The sequence below is a fragment of the Pyxicephalus adspersus genome, chromosome 4, assembly GCF_032062135.1.
Source record: "Pyxicephalus adspersus chromosome 4, UCB_Pads_2.0, whole genome shotgun sequence".
In the NCBI taxonomy this organism is placed as follows: Eukaryota; Metazoa; Chordata; class Amphibia; order Anura; family Pyxicephalidae; genus Pyxicephalus; species Pyxicephalus adspersus.
The window spans coordinates 154013738-154033802 of record NC_092861.1 but is presented as its reverse complement, the minus strand read 5'-3'; the positions used below and the strand labels follow the sequence as shown (position 1 = coordinate 154033802).

The 20065-nt window shown below is 48.5% G+C and overlaps 2 protein-coding genes across 2 annotated transcripts in view; one reads left to right on the top strand and one right to left on the bottom strand.

Annotated features, from left to right (window-relative positions):
- The window catches only part of LOC140329648 (exportin-5-like), a gene marked incomplete at its 5' end in the record, with an annotated part of 13937 nt that extends 4274 nt beyond the window's left edge, over positions 1–9663 (top strand). Inside the window, 18 exon segments of the mRNA XM_072410042.1 lie at positions 168–323; positions 1117–1152; positions 1830–1919; positions 2255–2451; positions 2534–2633; positions 3182–3363; positions 3687–3787; positions 3858–3954; positions 4029–4165; positions 4731–4828; positions 5468–5493; positions 6223–6320; positions 6425–6517; positions 7262–7344; positions 7702–7809; positions 7968–8105; positions 8191–8352; positions 8851–9663. Coding sequence (XP_072266143.1) covers positions 168–323; positions 1117–1152; positions 1830–1919; positions 2255–2451; positions 2534–2633; positions 3182–3363; positions 3687–3787; positions 3858–3954; positions 4029–4165; positions 4731–4828; positions 5468–5493; positions 6223–6320; positions 6425–6517; positions 7262–7344; positions 7702–7809; positions 7968–8105; positions 8191–8352; positions 8851–8991 — 2043 coding nt within the window.
- Positions 9664–10165: 502 nt separating this feature from the next.
- Positions 10166–19779, bottom strand: LOC140329928 (uncharacterized). The gene is made up of 13 exons (XM_072410318.1): positions 19620–19779; positions 19263–19418; positions 18759–18979; positions 17499–17673; positions 17228–17359; positions 16872–17144; positions 14405–15688; positions 13126–13203; positions 12738–13050; positions 12225–12294; positions 11795–11898; positions 11586–11702; positions 10166–11222 (listed from the first exon to the last, which is right to left on the bottom strand). The coding sequence occupies exons 1-13, from the start codon at positions 19692–19694 to the stop codon at positions 11023–11025; spliced, it is 3198 nt and encodes a 1065-aa protein (XP_072266419.1). The 5' UTR covers positions 19695–19779; the 3' UTR covers positions 10166–11022.
- Positions 19780–20065: the final 286 nt, after the last annotated feature.

The following is a 20065-nucleotide window of genomic DNA, read 5'->3' as shown; positions in this document are numbered from 1 at the left end:
GAGACACACGCAGGATCCGGGTATCGGGTGAGTATGTTTTAATTATTTTTTTTAACACATTTGTCGTATAGGACGCACTAACTTTTCCCCCCCAGTTTTGGGGAAGAAAAAGTGCGTCTTATATGGCAAAAAATACGGTATATTGTCTGTGTTGTGTTTCCTCCCAGGAATTGCCGGTCTCTCAGGGTGTGGAACTTCTCCAAGGTGTTCTCAGCTATCAGACTATGGACCCGCTGATCCTCTCCTGCCTCCTCACCAACCTTTCTGGTCTCTTCCCCTTCGTGCGTTATATGAATGGTTTCATGCCTCGTGTACTGACCAAGGTGAGCTTATTGCAGACGCAGGATGTCCCCTTCTGTGTTCTCTTCTGTCCGGATATAAAAAACATCTATGGCACCATTTTATCCTCTCATAAGTGTGGTCACTGTACCCAGAGCTGAGTGAATCTGAGGGGAGACGAGACCCCCAAACTCTTCCCCCCATCTTTTTGTATATAAGCTGAGCACAGTCAGAGCAGCAGATGTTGGATGTGTTACACCAATGACTGCTCCCCTATAAATGGCTGCACCTCATCTACCTAAAGGAAAACCCCACAAAAGTAAATGCTTTGATCCTGAGACATTGCAGTGTCATTGCTGCCTTAGGTGGGACTGGATGTTGTGCGCTGCATAATATGTTGGCGCTATATGAATCCTGTTTAATAATAATAATTCTAAACACTGAACTAATATATGAAATAATGTTATAACCGTTGCCATCCCATGGCACAGCACTGTCCTTCCTTTATTATGGGGGGGGGGGGCAAATCTGGAGAGCAACCTAGAGAGACAACGCAGCTCCTCCATAGAGACAGTCCAGTGAGTGAGGGTTGTCACCCTAAGACAGGAAGTGTTAGTGGCAGGATCACCAGGTGAAAATAAAGGAGGGGAAATGTGAATGCATCCACCACTGCAATATGAATTGTGTTTGTTATTTCAATGTTTGTTATAATTTGGATGCTTAGATGGTCTCCCCTCTGTACAGAGGCAACGCTTGGCCCCCAGAGCAGAGATAGGGCAGACAATGGTATGATCTCTATTAAATGCCTGAGATTAACCCCTTCCTCTCTCTTCACAGCTTTTCTCTGCTGTCCACTTTGATCTGAATACCAAGGTAATGATCATGAAAATTCTGCTTATTCTGCTTTCTCAGACCAGAATCTGTATTTAAATATATATCTCCAGTGGTTTCTGCCTGTCAGGTGCTTTGTGGGTATTTTACCTTATTAGAAGCTGCAACGAATCTTGTTTTTATTCAGCCTGTGTTTGGTGTATGCGATAAGAAGTCCCAGTCATTGTGCGGCACTAATAATCTGGAATCTGAGTGTGAATGAGATGAAATTTGTATAAAAAATCTCTTAGTATAAAGTTGTGTCCTCCATGGCCCTGGGCCCACATTGGTTTCTGCAAGAAGAGGAAATGTTTTCACCAAGACACCCAGAAATAAATCTGTAATATACAGAGAGGAAAATTACATACATAGAAATAGAAATGATCATTTCCAGGGACTCTATCTCTGTTAGGAATACAGGAGAGTAATGTGAATAGTCATGTGAATAGTCATGTGAATAGTCATGTGAATAGTCATGTGAATAGTCATGTGTCTGTTTAGTGCTCTGTCCCGGTCTGAATCTCCAATACTGAATGGTAAATCAGCTAAAAACCTCAAAATATCAAATTCATCAATCGGCAGATAAAAACTACAGCCTGAGATAAAAATAAAAAACCTTTTTGTATGATTTGAGGTTCTGTCCTTCCTGTGCAGCCATATTGATCGTTCTTGTTCTTCAGGGGCCCCGGACCCGCTCAGTAAAGGCCGTCCGCCGACACGCCTGCTCATCAATTATTAAAATCTGCCGCGATTTTCCAGATCTGGTTCTGGTAAGACAATGCAGTCCATATGGATTTTGTGTGGGGGAGGGTGGCCGCTGCTTTGTAATGGACGTGGTATACTTTGCACCAGTATCATGAAATATGACAACAGGTACCCTGCCAATGTTCTGGTTCTGATCTGTTTGTGATAGAAGAAATGTCAGCAATCGTTATTCCATGCAGATCAACACTGTTTTTCAGGGGCAAAGTGGTCCCAGCAAACACTAACAATGGGGCCCTTGTGGACTGGGTGTGGGGCACATTGTGGCCCCAGAGATTATCACACGGTGTTCCGTAGGATGGCATGACGTGTTCTGATAACCTGTAATTTCCTCTTCTTTCAGCCTCACTTCAGCCTTCTCAGCACTCACGCTATGCACTTATTTATGGATGAGAATCTCACTCAGATGGAGAAATATTCCATGCTGGAGGTCCAGGTGATGATTAGCAACCATTTCAACAACTTCGAGAAGCAGCAAGACTTCATGGTGCAACTTCTTACCCCGGCTACCTCCATCTGGTCATCCCAGGAGCTGCAAAGGTGAGAGGGCTCTGTGTATGGGAATAATCCCTCTAACACATGGCCCAGGTCCTGATGATTGTTTGAAATTCTGTCCTTGCAGAGCCATTTCCTCCCCTGAAGAATTAATTTCCTATGTTGGAGCTGAAGTGCTTAAAGGTTTAGAGGAAGAACAGAGTCCATGCCAAGCCAACCGCTCTCAGGTGAGTGCCTGCTGCGTACTTTGACCCATTGCCAGACTAATGCCCAATGTCTGTAATGGCCCGCTGCCAGACTAATGCCCAATGTCTGTAATGACCCGCTGCCAGACTAATGCCCAATGTCTGTTGTCTGTAATGACCCGCTGCCAGACTAATGCCCAATGTCTGTAATGACCCGCTGCCAGACTAATGCCCAATGTCTGTAATGACCCGCTGCCAGACGAATGCCCAATGGCTGTAATGACCCGCTGCCAGACTAATGCCCAATGTCTGGGTAATTCTCCCATCCATCTATTGCTCACTTTCATGTCTAGTTCACCTCTGCCCTCGACCTTCCCCTCATCATTCACCTGTTATTCACCTCTATCACCCATTTACTAGTTTTTCACCTTTTCTCCCCTGGTCTCTCTATTCTCTGTCTGGAATAATGGGTTTATGAGGACTCTGAAATCAGGTATTCCATACAGAGGGTTTAATAATTTGCCCCCCAATGTATCTCATCCTAACTCTATAATAATCTCGCACTCATTATTTGTCTTTTGCCTTGGCAGCTGAGTTTCTGCTTTTGCACGGTGGAAGGGGTTCTGCGAAGAGCTCGCTGGCCCACTGACCCTGAAGCTGCTAAATCTGGGGGCTTTGTTTCCGGTTACACTTCAGATGGAAGCCCAATTTACCGCAACCCCTGTAGTGAGCAAGTGCTGAAACTTCTGGACAGCATCTTTTCCCTGGTGAGGTGAGACTCCATTCTTATCACAGCCGGGGTTCTAAGTCATGGAATGTCATGGGGGTGAAGCAGGATGGGGGTGATGGGCAGCCTTCACCCTAAAGGCAAATAAAAGCCCAAATTATAGTTCACTGCCATGTAGTACAGAAATGAGCGCGGAGCCTCTGCTCAGAGGTATTTCCAAACTTTGTGATTGGACGTTTTACATTCACGTTTGTTAATTACAAGGTAACATTACCTGACCAGTCCTCATACACGCTGCACCCACGTAAATTTCCCTCCCCCGTTCAGCAGCATTCTCCGACCCTATAAACCCTCTGCCTTCTCCGCAGGACGTTCAACAATCTCTACCTTCCAGAAGTTGTGCAGAAGATGGGGGAATTCTATGCCAAGTGTTTGGATGTGATGGAGATGGAGAAGAAATGCATCTTGGGTAAGTGTGAGTGCCTGCCATGGTGGGGTGCAGAGATTTGTCTTTCGCTCATGTTGTAATTCACTTGTAGGGTTGACGCAGCCCATCCTGGACACATATGATGTCCCCATATACCGTAGTGCTGAGGAGAGGATGCAGGGCTTCTTCTGCTCCATGTTTGATAGCTGGTGAGTCCTGCGCTGCTTCGGAGACATTTCATTTTCCTGTCATCAGAAATCCTAATCGTTTCTCTCCGTTCCAGTTACCAGGTCTTAGGAAACCTTGGGCCTACACTATCGCGGGACTTTTATTGTATTCCAGATTTGGCCGTTCGTCTGGTTAATTCGGCTTTCTGCAATCTCAGCAATATCCCGGACTTCCGCCTGCGCACCATGCTGCATATCCTTCCGTGTGGGGGGAGGGGTGAAATATGGCAGGGTGGAGGGAATTATATTTTAGGGCAGCTGTGTTTTTATATATCAGTATAACGTACAAAGAGACCCTGTCATTTACATAGTTGTGGCAATTCACAGAGCATAAATGCCAAGGAGCCGTGTTGTTGCTCTGTCCCAGCGAGTAGTAATAAAAGATTCACTATAGTCTGTACATTCACTCGCATGGGATGTCGTGATATAATACGGTGAGATTATGTTCTATGAACAGATCGCAGTACCCTCGTCTTTTCATTTGTTCTCTGGATTTACATCATATGCATTGTGTGCATGAAGAATATTGGTAGTATGACATCAATACAGAAAGTGTTAGGGAAAGTAGATGGGGGGGGGGAGGTACTCCGGATATCAGAAAGGTGATATAGAGGGGTGTAAGGGTCATGGAGATTTATGGAGGAGTGATGATGACACAGAGGGGTTATAGGGGCCATCAGGGCAATAGGGGCATTTGGCTGATGCAGAAACATTCCTCACTCTCCTTACATGATCATTTCCTTAACTTCTTTTTGTACGTCTGTTTGTGAAGCCGCTGATCCTGTCATGTCCCCCCGAGAAGTACGAGAGCCTTATATGCCCCATCATGGGGCCACTCCTGAACTTCCTGCACCAGGTAAGAAAACTTTATTTAGCTTCTGTCCCATGACAATGTGATGAGGTACAGAGCAATCTATTACCATGGGGGTCATGCCGCTGCCGCAGACATGGCATCCTCACCCCACTGGCAGCTGTTGGGTTTTCCTTTCCTGGCCATTCATCTTCCAGACCTCCTATGGCCTTCAGGATTCCATCTTACAATATTCCGCAGCCATGTCACATGATGGGAACTTAGCGGATTGGGTCCTGGAAGCTGATACAACTTTTATTGAGGTAGTTAGGGGCTGTGGTGGTGTGAAATAAATAGAAATTATTTTATTTGAATATTTCTTAATATAGATTTGGCTTTCAGCAGGAAGAACCTCTGAGACTTTTCTGATAGAGAATCAAGTTCTATGCTGTGAATAGCCTTATATCATTGTTTGTGAATAATGGGAGCGGATTACATACCTCATACCCGGCATACCCGGCTCTCCTTATTTACGCTTGCTTTGCAGACTTGCTGGCTGTTTCTCTAATAAACATAATGGTAAAATATTCTCCTACTATGTATGTATTTCAAACATCACTTTATGAACTTGTAAAACTTATTCCCATGTAACATAATATTATATTTTATCATTTTTAATAATTATTCTCGCTTTGTGTCTTTCAGAGATTGTCACAGAGATGGTTGACGAGGTACACAGTGGGCACAGAATAGGCCGGGGATGCGGATGGATGGATGGATGGATGGATGGATGGATTGGGTGTATGTATGGGGGAGGGATGTGTGGAGGAAAAAGATACAGGGAGCATGCCTGGGATGGGGGCCATGGATGGGAAGATGGATGAAAGGATTGATTGGAGGGGTGAAGGATGGATGAGGGAGGAGAATGTTGGGAATAAAAAGGTGAATGTGCAGATGGAGGCAAGGAATAAAAGGAAAGTGGAGAATAAGGGATGTGTGAATGGATAGAGGGAAGGCATAGATGGATGAATAGATGGGTGAATGGTATGGTGAGGAGACCTCTGCAGCTCCATATTGCAGGATTCCATAATCCTGACTATAGAAACCAATATTTGGCCTCTGGAAACCTCTGCTGGGCTGCCGCTGGGTTCCTAGCTTTGGCCTGGGTGAATCTGTCAGTGGGCAGGTTTTCCCAATATTGGCCATATTCATTCTGGGGGATAAAGTTTGCCCTCCCCTCAGTGGTGAAGATTACGGTGAATTGATGGGGAGTCATAGGAGATCCTGGTGGATTGGTTGGAGGAAAGACGTAGGGGGGTGGAAGACAGAGTGGGGAAGGGTGAATGAGTTGAGGAAAGAGGTGAATGGATGGAAGAGAAATATTGATGAGCTGTGGAGCTCGGTTGGCTGCCGGCTGTGGCTTCCATGTTCAGTCTGAGGGATCATTTTTTGTCTCGCAGCTCTGGAGATGATTACAAAGAATTGAACACGGAGTCTTCGGAGATCCTGGAAATCGAGTTGGCGCGTCTGCTGACCAGAGAAATGGTGGATCTGCTTGGTATGCTCCTAGATAATCAATAATAATGGAAGCAGAACTGGTTAGTCCTGGTTAGTCCTGGTTAATAAAGTTTTCCTCTTTCTGTATTTTCTGTATGACATCAGTTGTTTGCTGCGTAGCCAAGAAAAGCCCAGAGCAAAATGCAAACAAAGTGGAGGCGGATGGACTGCGCGGTGGGAATCTGGCTGAACCGGAGGGTAAGAGAGCTCATTGGTACCATCGGAATCGTCATTTCCTATCATCGGAATCGTCATTTCCTATCATCATTATCATTTACTATCGTTCGTTTTTTCTAAGGGGTTGTATGGTGATTGTGTCATTGTTACATAATTGGACGGATTAAGCTAAAATACAAATATAAAAATATTATTTAGCTTTCTGTTCAGCCAGCAGGCATTGCTCAGATCAGGTCCCGTCATTAGTAAGATTCTGTGTCGGCTTCTCTAAGAGGCTGATTGAGTCCTCCGAGCATTGCATGTATTGGGCTGCTCAGTCCAGGATTTCAATCAGACAAATGGACCTGAAACTAATCCGCATCTGTGGTGCTTTCTCTTTAAGTAGGTCTTAGTGCTCTGGGAATCCTTTCTCATATATAGAATGGATTTTCAAAACAAAGATTGTATATCAATCATGAAAATAATAAAAGAAAATAATAAATTAATAAAAAGAAAATAGGGTAAAATTTTAGTTTCACTTTTGGCCAACACATGACCTGTAAGGCTGTAATCATTATTAGTCCTGGGATTATATTACTGTGTCGTTTCCTGGAGAATTTTGGATGCTGACCGCTGTACAAAGCCAATATATAATTATAATGTTCAGAATACAAATTCCTTATTACTTTACATGCTGACCAGTTTGTCCATTGCTCCTTACAATTGGCTCCCCATCCCCCTTTCTATATTCTGTCCTTATGATTTCTGGTTTTTGTTGTTCGGCAGACGAGGAGATGATGAGTCTGGAAGCCCCATTACCCGGCACTCTGGAATTAACTGAACTTGGGAAGTTCTTAATGTCAAACGAGGTGAGTGCTGATCCAGGTAAGAAGCCAAATTTCTGGGCCCCCCAGCCTGATCTAGTGACGGGTGACACGGCCACCATGCATGATGTTCACTGTCCCTGGATGATGATTTGCTGTATGGCTGTGTCAGCGAATGCTCTGATTGGACGAGGAGAGCTTGCCATGAAGGTGCTTTGGGTGGTGGGGATGTCATTGTAAATATTGGGGAGCTGGCACTGTGATACAATAATTGGATCTGATGGTGTGTAGGAGGTCCAATGAAGAACAAATCTCTGATCAGTGTTATAGATCTAAGATTGGATACCCCGGACCAGGAGAAAAATGTTAATAATAGAACGATGCTAAACTTTTGTCTTTCAGGAGGTGTCCTCTGCTTTACTGATCAGTGCCTTCAGCCCCCTTCTCTGGATGGACACCCCGGCCTGTCAGAAAGCTGCCACTCAGCTGTGCTGGCCCCTGCTAAAACAGGTATGGAGACCCCTCTCTCTGACATTTGTGACTCCTTGGCACCGATCGGTGGTATATACAGAATAGTGTTCCATGGTTTCCCTGTGGGGTATATTTTATTGTATGTATACTTTTCTTGTTGCAATCGATATGACGACATTGATCTCTGCCCCCTGTAGGTGATTTCTGGTTTCCTGCCCTCGGAAGCTGCTCTTTGTTTGTTTACGAATATTCTGCGCGGTCTTCAGGTGCACGGCCAGCATGAAGCCTGTAATTCCTCTCTGGTCGGCTTGGCCTTCCAGGTTTATGAAGCTCTGGTAAGAGTCGCACTGCCTGTGCTGTCCTTCCGGTTAGTGGCCCCTGAGGTGTCTCTTCTACTAATCTCTCTTTGTCCTTTATCAGCGTCCTCGGTTCCCCGAGCTGCGGCTGGTGATTGAACAAGTCCCAGAGGTCCCACTGGACTCCCTGCAGCAGTTTGACACCAAACTCCTCTCCTCGGGTCAGAAAGCATCAGAAAAGAAGAGGAAGGATCACTTCCGCCGTCTCATCTCCGGGTGTATCGGGGTAAGTAGAGGTGCCGGAGGATCTGGGGTGACGGTGACACCTTTGTATAATAAATGCAGAATATTTTATATCATTTCCATTATCGGTATCTGATCCTAATGCAGGGTGTAAGTCATGTGAAGATTTGCCCTCCTGTACCCTCATAGCTGTATATCATGTGACTTCCTGTGCCTAGGCACTCCTGTTCTGTATGCTCATAGCTGTACATCATGTGACTTCCTGTGCCTAGGCACTCCTGTTCTGTATGCTCATAGCTGTACATCATGTGACTTCCTGTGCCTAGGCACTACTGGGCCATTACTGATATGAAGGACTGCACTCTCCTGAGTGGAGATTATTCAGACGTTGATGACGCGGCCATTAATGTCGGGTTTGTAGATTGTTATAGAGGCCTCGCTCTTTGTATTGATAGGTTGTCTGCACCTTGTTACTGATTGGTTAGTAAATAACCCCCCTCCCCCCTCGCTCTGTATAACGGAATTATTTCTCTTCCTATAGAAACCCCTGGGGGAGCAGTTTCGGAAAGAAGTTCACATCCGGAACCTTCCCTCCTTATTTCAGAAGAAACCTCGGCCAGCCCTGGAAGATTCCATCCTAGGGAGTTGTGCGGAAGCACTGCCATCACTTTTCCAGCACTGATCCGAGGGATTCCCTGACCACATCTCTGCGTCTATGGACACGCGCTCACTACAGAGAAGAGCTCGCCGGTCTCTGAGCCGCCTGCAGCTTCGTCATCTCTTCTCCCCCTATGGGGGCTTCTACAATATTACTCAACATTTGTAGGGCGCTGATTCCAAAGCGCTTGTCTGCTTCTTCAGGAAACCCATACAAACTCCATGCAGATGGACCCAGGATGGAGGACGCTATCAGTGTGACATATTCATTGTATGGACATTCCACTCAGTGGGTGCTGATGGCTCCCAGTGCCTAAAATTCTCATATCTGGAAATGGCAGATCCATGTGGGAGGAATTCCCGAGATGGTGTGATGCCTGCAGTGGCCGTGGCGTTTTGTACAATACGGGAGAGAAGGTGATGATAGAGAGATCTCTCCGAATACCAACCAAAAAACCTCCAGGACTCAGCGGAGCCCTCCAATGAGAAGAGCTATTTATTTCATGACCAAACATTTTTTATTTACAGGAGGTGAAGTTCCCACCATTGCCAAATAATAATTCCCATAATCCTTTGCAGACAAACCCGCCGGAACATTCTATTTATTTTCTTGTGGATAGTTCATCTTTTTAATGTAATTCATTGTCCCGGAGCCCTGGACTGGTGATTGGATGAAAATAAATAGATGTTTGGTAAATTCTCCGTGCAAGATTTGTTCTTGTGCAAAGTTTTGGGAACTTCACGTTGTCATTCTGTGTGTGGGGGAGGGGGGAGGGGTTCTCAAGAAATCAAATAATTATCTGATGGTCACTTTATATTACCCAGACCAATCCACTTGTATGGTGATGGGAGCACCGAGCTATAGGATCTCTGCCCACACATATTGGATGATATAGATAGAATTGTGGGGTCACCATCATCTTTTTGGGTCAGTAGGAGGGGTATTTCTGAGGTATTTTCCTCTGTTACCCCGCTGTCCCTCACTGAGTGACTTACAAATTGCAGCAATTCTATTCTATGCAGCGTGATGTGGATTCTCCTTGTGATTGGTACATCGGGCAGTACAGTCAGCTCCACCAGATGAATGCTGACCAATCTGCCCCTTAGTGACCCTTAGCGAGGAGCAGTAAAGCAGAATCACTGCACAGCCCTATGGAGGCAGAGAACCTGGAAGTCACATGGAAGGATGGGGCCCGGTGTACAGATATACAATGTATTAGAATCATTTTTACATAAATGAAATATAAACAGCAGTGCACACGGACAGGAGGTTACATGGACACATTCACAGAAATGTAAAAAATACTACAGATTCACCTGAATGGAACATTCACATGCCATAAAAATGTTTGCTATAAATTGTGTATATAAAATTATAAATCCCCAAATATAAAATATGAAAAGCAAAGGCCTCAGAATGGGCCCCAGAAATGTCAGTATGTGATTGGCCCCCCCCACAGTCACATTCCAGCCCCCCAATTCAGTCTAATTGTTCCCTGTGAGGCTCCTCCATGATGCAGATTTTCTCATTACACCAATGGGCCCCTCAGGTGGAGATATTTTGGAAGCCGACAGAAATGCCGGACAAGTAAGTAAAATGTCCAAATCCACACGGGGATCATCCACACAAAATCCTGAGCTTTCAGTTTCAGAGAATTGTTCTAAATTCTATATTTTATCTCTGAATAATACAAATGTAATAAAAAGTCCCAGAGAAGCAACAATATAAAGAGTGAGGAGCAGGGTGAACATTGCCAGTGTTGGGATAATGAAGTTTCTGCTGGATTTCTCTCTCCTCCTCCAGGGGGCGCCGATAAACCTTTATTTTTTCACTTGCCGTTCCTTTCCTCATAGGGCGTCACTTTCTTGGCGGTTTCGGTTGCATTCTACTTTCGGACTTTCTATGTACCACCTGCTATTGCACTTCCAAGGCCAGTAAAACAGTTTAGTCATGTGATCACTGTCCACCCATCAGGACCAGGCATGCTACAGTCCTCCACACACAGCTGGGGGCGGTAACCTGAGATCAGTGGGACCCACCCACGCGGATCGCCGATTATTCCTTCTTCCAGAAAAGCTTCCTGAACACGGATTTATTCCGCAGCTTCAGGTCAGAGACGTTATTTGTTATATTGGAGGAGGCGAATGAATGGCAGCGAGGGCGCGGGGTGAGGGGGTCATCGATGTACAAGGTGACGGAGTAGCTGGGTGACCTCTCCGGGGTGCTGGGGAAGGAAGTCATCTTCTGATATATGACTGAAAGAACAAGAGGGGTCATGTGACTTATTCAACCAATGGGGACACTTTATGATTGTTACTAAGATAAGGAAATCCCAAACCCCAAAATTTCCATCACCTGGGGAGAGAAAAATCTGTGCGGGTTCAGATAAACCCAAAGCTAATCATGGGACTGGAACGTCTGCATCAAATAATATCTGATCATTGGTATTACCCCCGGGGCAAAATGTCTTCTACCCCTTCTATCTTTCCTTCTGTTCTCTTGTCCCCCCTCCCCCCCATGTCCTTCGGGGCCACGATGTACTTTGGGTTCTATCTCTTTTCTTGGCACCGCCCACCAATGTTACTGCAACCAATGGAGAGAATCTTCCAGGGTCTCACCTGAGCTGAAGGAGCGGGAGCGCCTCCTGCTGGCTGTTCTCACATCAAACTCTGAATCCGCTGACTCTGGCCTGTTGTAAGATAGCCGGGTGAGGTGAGTGTCAGCTCTGCAGCCGCCTGTGTAAAGAGGGGGAAGTGCAGAGGGTCAGTGTGTGCTTTGTCCTGATAATTTATTGACCGTCAGGTCAGACATTGATGCGGCTACTTACCGGCTGGGGCACTGAAGGGCTCCAGATGTGGTGCTGCCAGGTCTCTGCCTCGCACTGCTATTGGCTGGCACAGGTCTGGCATACAGGAATTCAGTGGACGACCCCTGCAGAGGGCGGAAATACAGAGATTCCTCATTTGTGATAAATCAATAAAGCAGGTGACACAAGCCCCGCCCCCGAGGATTCAGTTTTAGTTTTTTTTTTCTCTCCATCATTTCTCATTGCGAGTTTTTATGGGGGGGACCGAGGCTGGAGTGACACCTCTGAGGATACGGCAGCACCCTAACCCACATCCCCAACACCCCGCAATGCACCGACATGTTGGTGCACCGGGCTGGGCACATTGAATAGTGACAAAGTAATGGGGGTGAAACATTTATCAGTGATCTGTGTGATCGATATTTCGATATTACGTTTTTAGGGACCTCACCCAGATGTGAGACGTGGAGAGCGCTCAGCCGCCAGGCCCGGATCTCCGAGTGGATCCGTCTCTTCTACACCTGCAAACCAAGAGAAGATATCGTGAGCTTCCGACCTCCCCCCGATAGAATACAATGATCCGTTCCACATAGAGAATAGAGCTCAGTGATTGGAGGATATCATGGCAATAAAGAGGCCCTGTCACCGGTAACAGAAATCCCAATGGGTGAGCTGGTGACCTCTTTAACCTATTTGGGGTACCAATAATTCCTCAGTGCTCACTTTTAGGGGGTCCCACCATCCTTGCTGGATTTCTGATTAATTTTATGTTCTGGAGAATGAAACAGGGTCAGCTGGAATACCCCAGGGGGGCAAAAACAGGTGGGGGGACCCCAAGAAACACAGCCAGCCTGTACCTCAGACTCACGCTGGGTGAACAGATTCACTCTGTAGATCTTATTGGATCAGTGCTGCCCACCCTACAACCCCTGTGTAGTGTTTATAAGGCACCATGGGCCCTCACCTGAATTGTGGCGCAGTTTGCACACCCAATCCTGGAGCAGCTCGAAGGTCGGGGCCCGGAACAAATACTCAGAGCCGTCCCTCAATCTGCAGAAAGAGAATAGAATGATGTCAGGGGTGGGGCAGGATACAGAAAGAAGACAAGCAGGAGAGAGAAGGAGGCGCAGAGTTAGTTTAGATGCCAGGCGGTCATGTGACTGGTTGGCGCTGTATGCCCGGGCGCTCACCTTGGTGGAATGTTTGCGGTCATGGTAGAAGCAGAGGGTTCTCCTCACCAGAACAGCATAAAATACCCCCCAGGTGCGGGAGGAAGCCTGAGGGCAGGAAAACACAGAGTTAGGGGGTGATTGGGGTCCCCAGGGCCCGTTGTCTGACCATGGTGCGCTCACCTTCCTTCCCCCGCTCTGCAGAATGGGCTTCTTCTCCAGCGTTCCTTCCATCAGCTGATAGTCCAACTTCCGGGTCACCTGCAAACCACACCACACCCTATAAATCTGCCCCACACAGAACAAATGGCAGAAGATTCACCCACAATGAATCTGATGGGGTCTGCACTGCCATATTTCATCCTCTCCACCTATCGGGGTCACAGAGTATAATGAAGTTGTACCCCAGGCTGCTGCTTCCTCCCCCACCTGCCACCTACCTGCCCCGTATGACCTTCCTATGGGTGTTGTATGTCCAGCTCCAGATTCCATATTTCTGTAATTGGGCCGTAACGCCCCCCGGCACCGCAAAACCTGAACGCAGAGAGCAGCACCTCCTGCCCTGGTACCACCGGGAGCCAATCCGGTACAACTTACCACCGTGACTTCTATGGGGTGTATGGGGGTACTTGTATGGGGTATATGGGGGTACTTGTATGGGGTATAAGAGGGGTACTTGTTGTATGGGGGTACTTCTATGGGGTTTATGGGGTGTATGGAGGGTATGTGTATGGGATATATGGGGTGTATGGGGGGGTACTTGCTGTATGGGGTGTATTGGGTATATGGGGGGTATATGGGGTGTATGGGGGTACTTCTATGGGGTTTATGGGGTGTATGGAGGGTATGTGTATGGGATATATGGGGTGTATGGGGGGGGACTTGTATGGGGTGTACTTGTTGTATGGGGTGTATGGGGGATATTGGGTATATGGGGGGTATATGGGGTGTATGGGGGGTACTTGTATGGGGTATATGGGGTGTTTGGGGGGTATTTGTTTGTCTGACAGCCAACCATAGGTGTGTAGGGGACCTAACTGGCATTCCTCCTCAGCAAACTTATCGAAGGACCTGAAGACTGGAGGAGACAGACCATCATGGGAGAACCGGGGGGATCCAGCAAACCCGGAACGGATCTGGTTCAGGACTGAAAACGTTTGCCAAATATTAGGAAATGAAATCCATTCCGGGTTTGCTGGGTCTCCCAGGTTCTCCCATGATTATCTTCTCCAGTGTTGGGGAATCAATGTACAGTTGTGTGATATCTAAAGCCAGCCAATGGGATCCCCTACAGGGTAAATGTTTCTGGGGTCCCTTGGTGGGGCCCTTTATAGTTGTCGCTGGGGCCCTATCACTCCTATAAAATCAGCCCTGGAAGAAAGTTGGAGTGGTCCCATATTGCCCCCCCCAATATTTTTAGCATGGACCCCCCCCCACAATAAACACGGAGAACCCCTCTCACCGAGGTTATGGAGGTCTCCTCAGGGTTGTTCCTCAGAGGTTCTGATGTCTTGGGGTCCCCTGTGTGGGGGAGGGTGGGGCTCTCGTCTTCTCGTTGGTTCAATGATAGGACGACTGGGGGGGGCAATGTGAATGTGGCCACCAATATGTTTGGCTCCGCCCTCATGACGACCTGGCGGCCGGGGGTCTCCTGGTTAGTTTTGGGTAATTGGCCCCCTTTGGTTGGTTTTGGGTTCTCCAGTTGTCCCTTCCTGGCGTTATTCCAGATGTCTTCCAGTTCCTGGTCATCGTTCTCCAGGAATTCCTGATCGGGGTGGAGGACTTCGGGGAATGAATGTGGAGCAGCCTTGTTATTGGGTGAATTATTGGCTGAGCCGGCTCTTTCATCGCACAATCTGACAAACTCTACGTGTGAATGTTCAGGATTCACCCGACTGTCATTGTGGGGCTGTACTGCAGATTTTTGGGGGCCCCCCAATATTTTACCCCCAGTGGAAGGGGGGTTGTTCTCCGGATAGCCGGCTGTAAATAAATTCCTCATCTCGTCTTTTGTCTGTGGGCCCCAATCTGATTCCTGGGGGGCCCCAATGGGTGAAAGTTTATTGATCTGGAAGTTGATGAAGTCATCATTCAGCTCTTCCAGGTCCAGGGAATTGTCCTCCGGCTTCCCATAGCCATGAATGTTCTGTCTGCAGTACCCGGAACTGGAAGTCAAAGCTTCAATCCATGACCTGGTGCAGGATGGGTAGGAGGAGCTCTGGGGGTCCTGGGGGCCCCCGACCTTTACTGGCTCCTCAGTTTCTGTATTTGTGGCTCCTCCTGACCTCTGGGGGGGCCCCTTGTGTTCGGCGGGTACAATCCGGAGTGACCCCTGAATGTTAGCCATTTGATTGGCTTCCTTGGGGAGCTCCAGGGTCAGGACGGACCCCAGGGTCAGGTGTGGGCAGGTGGGCGCAGAGACGGGATTGGAGGGGTGAAGCTCCTCCCCAGACTCCGCACTCATCTCATTGGTCGGCGGGGAGGTTCTGTCTATCTTGGGGGGCCAGGTGGAGGTTTCATATTTAGTGGTCCCTTTGGTATCAGAGTCTGTGGCCCCCGGCACCGCAGATCTTCCCGATTTCTCCTTTCTCTTGAGGCTCCGGAAGAGTAAATTGGGTCGATTTGTCGGGTCGTCTGCAGAGAGGAAAATGTGATGGTCAGATGACCGACTTTTCTTGGATGGTCGGGGGACGGTCAGGCATTGGCTGCTGTCTGCTGCTTCCTTTGTATTCAGGTAAATGCTGACCTATGAGAGAGCAGGATGAGGATGACTGACAGGAAGTGCAGCGAGAGAAGTGAGACTCTAATGGGGGAGGGGAGAGAGGATGATGAGAGATGATGAATGGGACAGACCTGGAGAGATGAAACACCTGAATGAGAGAAAAGTGAGGAGTGAGCTCCCGATTCCCGGGGAAAGTTCCGGATCCGCAGAGCACAAATGCTGCACACACGCCAGTCTGTAATTCTGCCCACTGCACAGCACCCCCTAGTGGATGGACAGCCTAAACCTTGCTATAGGCCCGGCCTGTGATTGGACCTGGTTCATTCCTGGAGATTCACCCTCAGTATTGGTCCCGGTGATCATCGTCCTCCTTCCAGGGACCAAAATGAGGAACAGGAGAAGCCCAACCAAGCCGGTGTCACTTGGTCTCTGTATAGAATCAGGGGTCTCTCTGTAGAGGTCTGTGCACGCCATTCTCTCTAATCAGAAAAGCTCATGCTTCCTGCTGACTGGGGAGCTGACCCAGCAGGGGGCGTGTCCGACCTCAGCAGAGAGATGGCTGCTTCCACACTTAGATATCACATTTACAGCCAACAACAAAGAAACAGCAAATCCACAACAGAGGTCACACGGGGCAATCAGGGGATCCCTGCTTCAATGAAGGATCTGTGACATTTGCCCCCTTATGGGGGGCATTCATTTTAGGGAGGAGTTAATAAACCAATCACGGCATGCGGTTACTGCGCACTCTGCGTTACCTCCTCCACCAGCGGCAGCGACGCTCGTTTCTTTCTCTTTAGACTCCCGAACGTTCCCCCTATTATCCCCTGACAACGCTTCCAGAATGATTTACAGGGCGACGGCTGGGAGCAGAGACGGAGGAGAGAGGTGAGACCACAGACATAACAACCGTCACCACGGCAACAAGACACTGCACGGGCAAATGTCACGTTGTCCCTAGCAACAAGGATTGTGTACACAGACATCAGAATAGTCTATGGGGGGGTATATAGGAGGGGTATATCTGAGGTATATATAAGGGGCGGTAAATATGGGGGGTATATATAGAGGGGGTAAATATGGGGGGTATATATAGAGGGGGTAAATATGGGGGGTATATGTAAAGGAGGCCCCGTCACCATCCAGAATAGGTTTTATATAATAGAATATTGGCATTGTTCCTATCCACCAATCAGAGGCTTCTTACCTCCAGTGGCTCCTCCTCTTCCTGTTCCTCCACGCCCGGTCCTGTTGGAAGTACTTTGGGTTCCAGCCACAATGGTCCATCAGCGCATTTCCCAGGGGCATCTTCCAGCAGTTCTGCCCCATCCTCATTGTCTGTTCCCCCCGACACCCCCAGCGGTGGTTGGAATAACAGGGGGCTCAGAGCTTTCCTCCTGTACCTGCGGCGTGCAGGGCCCCTCGGGGGCGGAGCTGTGGAAGTGATGTCCTCTCCTATTGGCCTGTGCTGAGCGTCTTCCTGTGGGGAGGAACAAACTTTTCTCTGTCCTGCCTCAATAATATCATACACATTGCCATCGTGTGATCTGATTGGTTACTTACCACAGCCGGGGCGCCCCCTGCAGCCTCTCTGCTCCTCGGGGTCTTTCCCATGATCCTGGCGTGTTTCTGGCATCGCCACCTCATTAGCACCCAGCTCAGCATCCCCTGCAGCTCCTCCAGGCGTTCCCTAATCTGGGGATAATAAGGGGCCAATTAATGGCTGGGACTGCAGACCCTGGCGGCTTGTCCCCATTGGAGGATTTCCTTCCCCTTCCTGTCCCGGTGACCACCAATGGGGGTTCTATGACCGCAGGGAGCGGCCCACACTCACCGTCTGGGTGAGAAGTCGATCTTCTCCAATCAGCTTCCAGCCCAATCCCGCCAGAACCTCAAACTCCTTCATCTTGGTGCCGATGCTTCTCTCCAGCCCCTCCCTCCATGCCGGGCAGAGCCGCTCCTCGGGGGAGTCCGATAGGATCTGGGATCTCGTCTCCTCTGTCCAGGATCTGCGGGAGGGACCACAGGGGTACATTATATGGGGGGGTATTACCTCAAAGAGACACCAGGGGGCCACAGGTGTACATCACCTGCATTATTATTGGGAGCAAGAACACCTGGCAGAGAGTATAACACGGGGCCACAGGTGTACATCACCTGCACTAATATTGGGAGAGAGCACACCTGGCAGAGAGTATAACACGGGGCCACAGCACAAACAGGAGTATCTGCGCTGGATATCAGGAATGGGGGGCAGTAAGGGGGGGGCAATAAAATCTGTCCATATTTGGACTGTGACATCACTTCCTGTATCTGCACTTACTCCTAATATGGGCAATGATGTCAGGGGAAAACCGTTCCCGGGTCTCCCAGTTCCCTGCCATGCCCAGATGGGGGGGATGGGGAGTGAGGGTAAAATATGTTGCAATATATTTTATTGAGGTGAATCAAAAGGGTTTGTGTGTGACAAAAAAAGAAACCCCGTCCGGATTTTATTTTAGGTTGGCAAAAACAAAAATAAATATTTGTAAAACAGATAAAATATGTACTGCAATACAGCTCTCCAGCCTGAAGGGGGCAGTGTTGGTCATCTGCAGACTGAAGGATTCTATTTGTACCAAAGGAGCAGCATGTGATGTCATAGGCCATATAGTAGTCAGGTGATCAGGAGACATTCTGATTGGTTCCCAGTCATCACTGGGCATTAAAGTGTCACAGGGGTGAGATTTATTAACGTATCCTTGGCATGGGGCAGGAGGGGAAAGAATAAAACATAAAGCAATGAAATGCCCCACAAGCAGCTCACAATGGCTCAGCAGTTGGTTTTCCCTGATTGGCTCACTAGCTGGTGTTCCCTGATTGGCTCAGTGGCTGGTGTTCCCTGATTGGCTCAGTGGCTGGTGTTCCCTGATTGGCTCAGCAGCTGGTGTTCCCTGATTGGCTCAGCGGCTGGTGTTCCCTGATTGGCTCACTAGCTGGTGTTCCCTGATTGGCTCAGCATTGGGTGGCCCAGGGCACTACAGTGCTCATGTATTTTCTGATTGCCTGCCCCCAGGTCATGTGACTGCCCCCATACAGCCAATCCAGCACTTACATCATCCCCAGATAGCTCAGGAAGAATTCTCTCAGCCGGGAGGTTCTGTGTAATCGGGTCTGGTTCCTCCGGACGTCCTCCTGTAACTGGGCCCAAGCCTGCAGGGTTTCCTCAATGCTTCTCCCCAGCCCCTGGCTCCTGTGTGGGCAGAGCTCCTGTAGCCGGTCCCTCTGCTCCTCCATCCTCCGCACCGCGGCCTGAATCTCCCCCAACACCTCAGCCTGGAGAACAAAAAGGGGGCAATGAATATTATTCCAAAAAATAAAGTCACCCCTGCAATAATTTATTTATGGCCATGGTTTCATAGCTGTGATGGTCTGGGGTCCCCAGATTTGGCCCATATGCTCCACATTAGGATTGGGCCCACGTTGAGCCTCTGATATCGGAGTTTGGTGGCTCCTTGGGGGTTGGGCTCCGTGGGTGTCTTTGGCTTCGTCTCACAATATGTCGCCCTCTAGTGGATGAGCACTGAACTTTAGAGAACGCTCATCGCCTGCCAGTCACCTCCACTCGTTGGCTCATTGCAGAAACCTCCTGCAGATCTCTCATCTCCGCAGGCTTCTTCACCGCCATGTAATCCCTCTCCACCTCCTCCATCTTCTTCCACACATCCTGGGTCAGGGCGCTGGCCGAATGGATCCTCTGGGAGAGAACTGAGAGCTAAAGAGAGGAGAGACAGTGACAGTACCGACCCCGGGCATACAGCAAACCCACCAATAAAAAATCTTACCCCCGGGGCAACAAGCCGGGCTGATATGAAATCACAACATCTGCTGACTCAAATAAACAAGCACCAGTGTTTCCAGGGAATGTCCTGCACTGGGTGGCGCCCCCTTCTGTTCAAATATGGAAGACACTTACCTGCCCCTCCAGGTCAGTCATCTCCTTGGTGGCGGCCAACGCTCGTTCTCTCTCCTTCGCTGCATCGTTTAACATTTCCACTGCTTCCTGTAGCTCTTCCAGGGGGGTGAACACTTCCGTTCTGATTGCCAGCTCTGTGGGGGAAACTGGAGGCTCCTCGAGGGGCTGCAGAAGGGGGGAAATAGGGCCGCTGGTCAGAAGGAATTGCCCACCATACAGAATGATGCTGCAATATGTCGCTGTCTGGGGCAGCTATGGCAGGTTGTGTGTGCTGTGCAGAGGAATACAGAAATCCCTGACCAGGGAGAAACCCGCTAAGTCCAATTTATGGTGGAGAAGAAACCTCTGAAATTGGTGGCCGGTGGAAGATACAGCACCAATGTAGGATCGGAGTAATACCAAACCCCAAATGTGTATGACAATAGGAATGAAAGTAATAAGGGGGG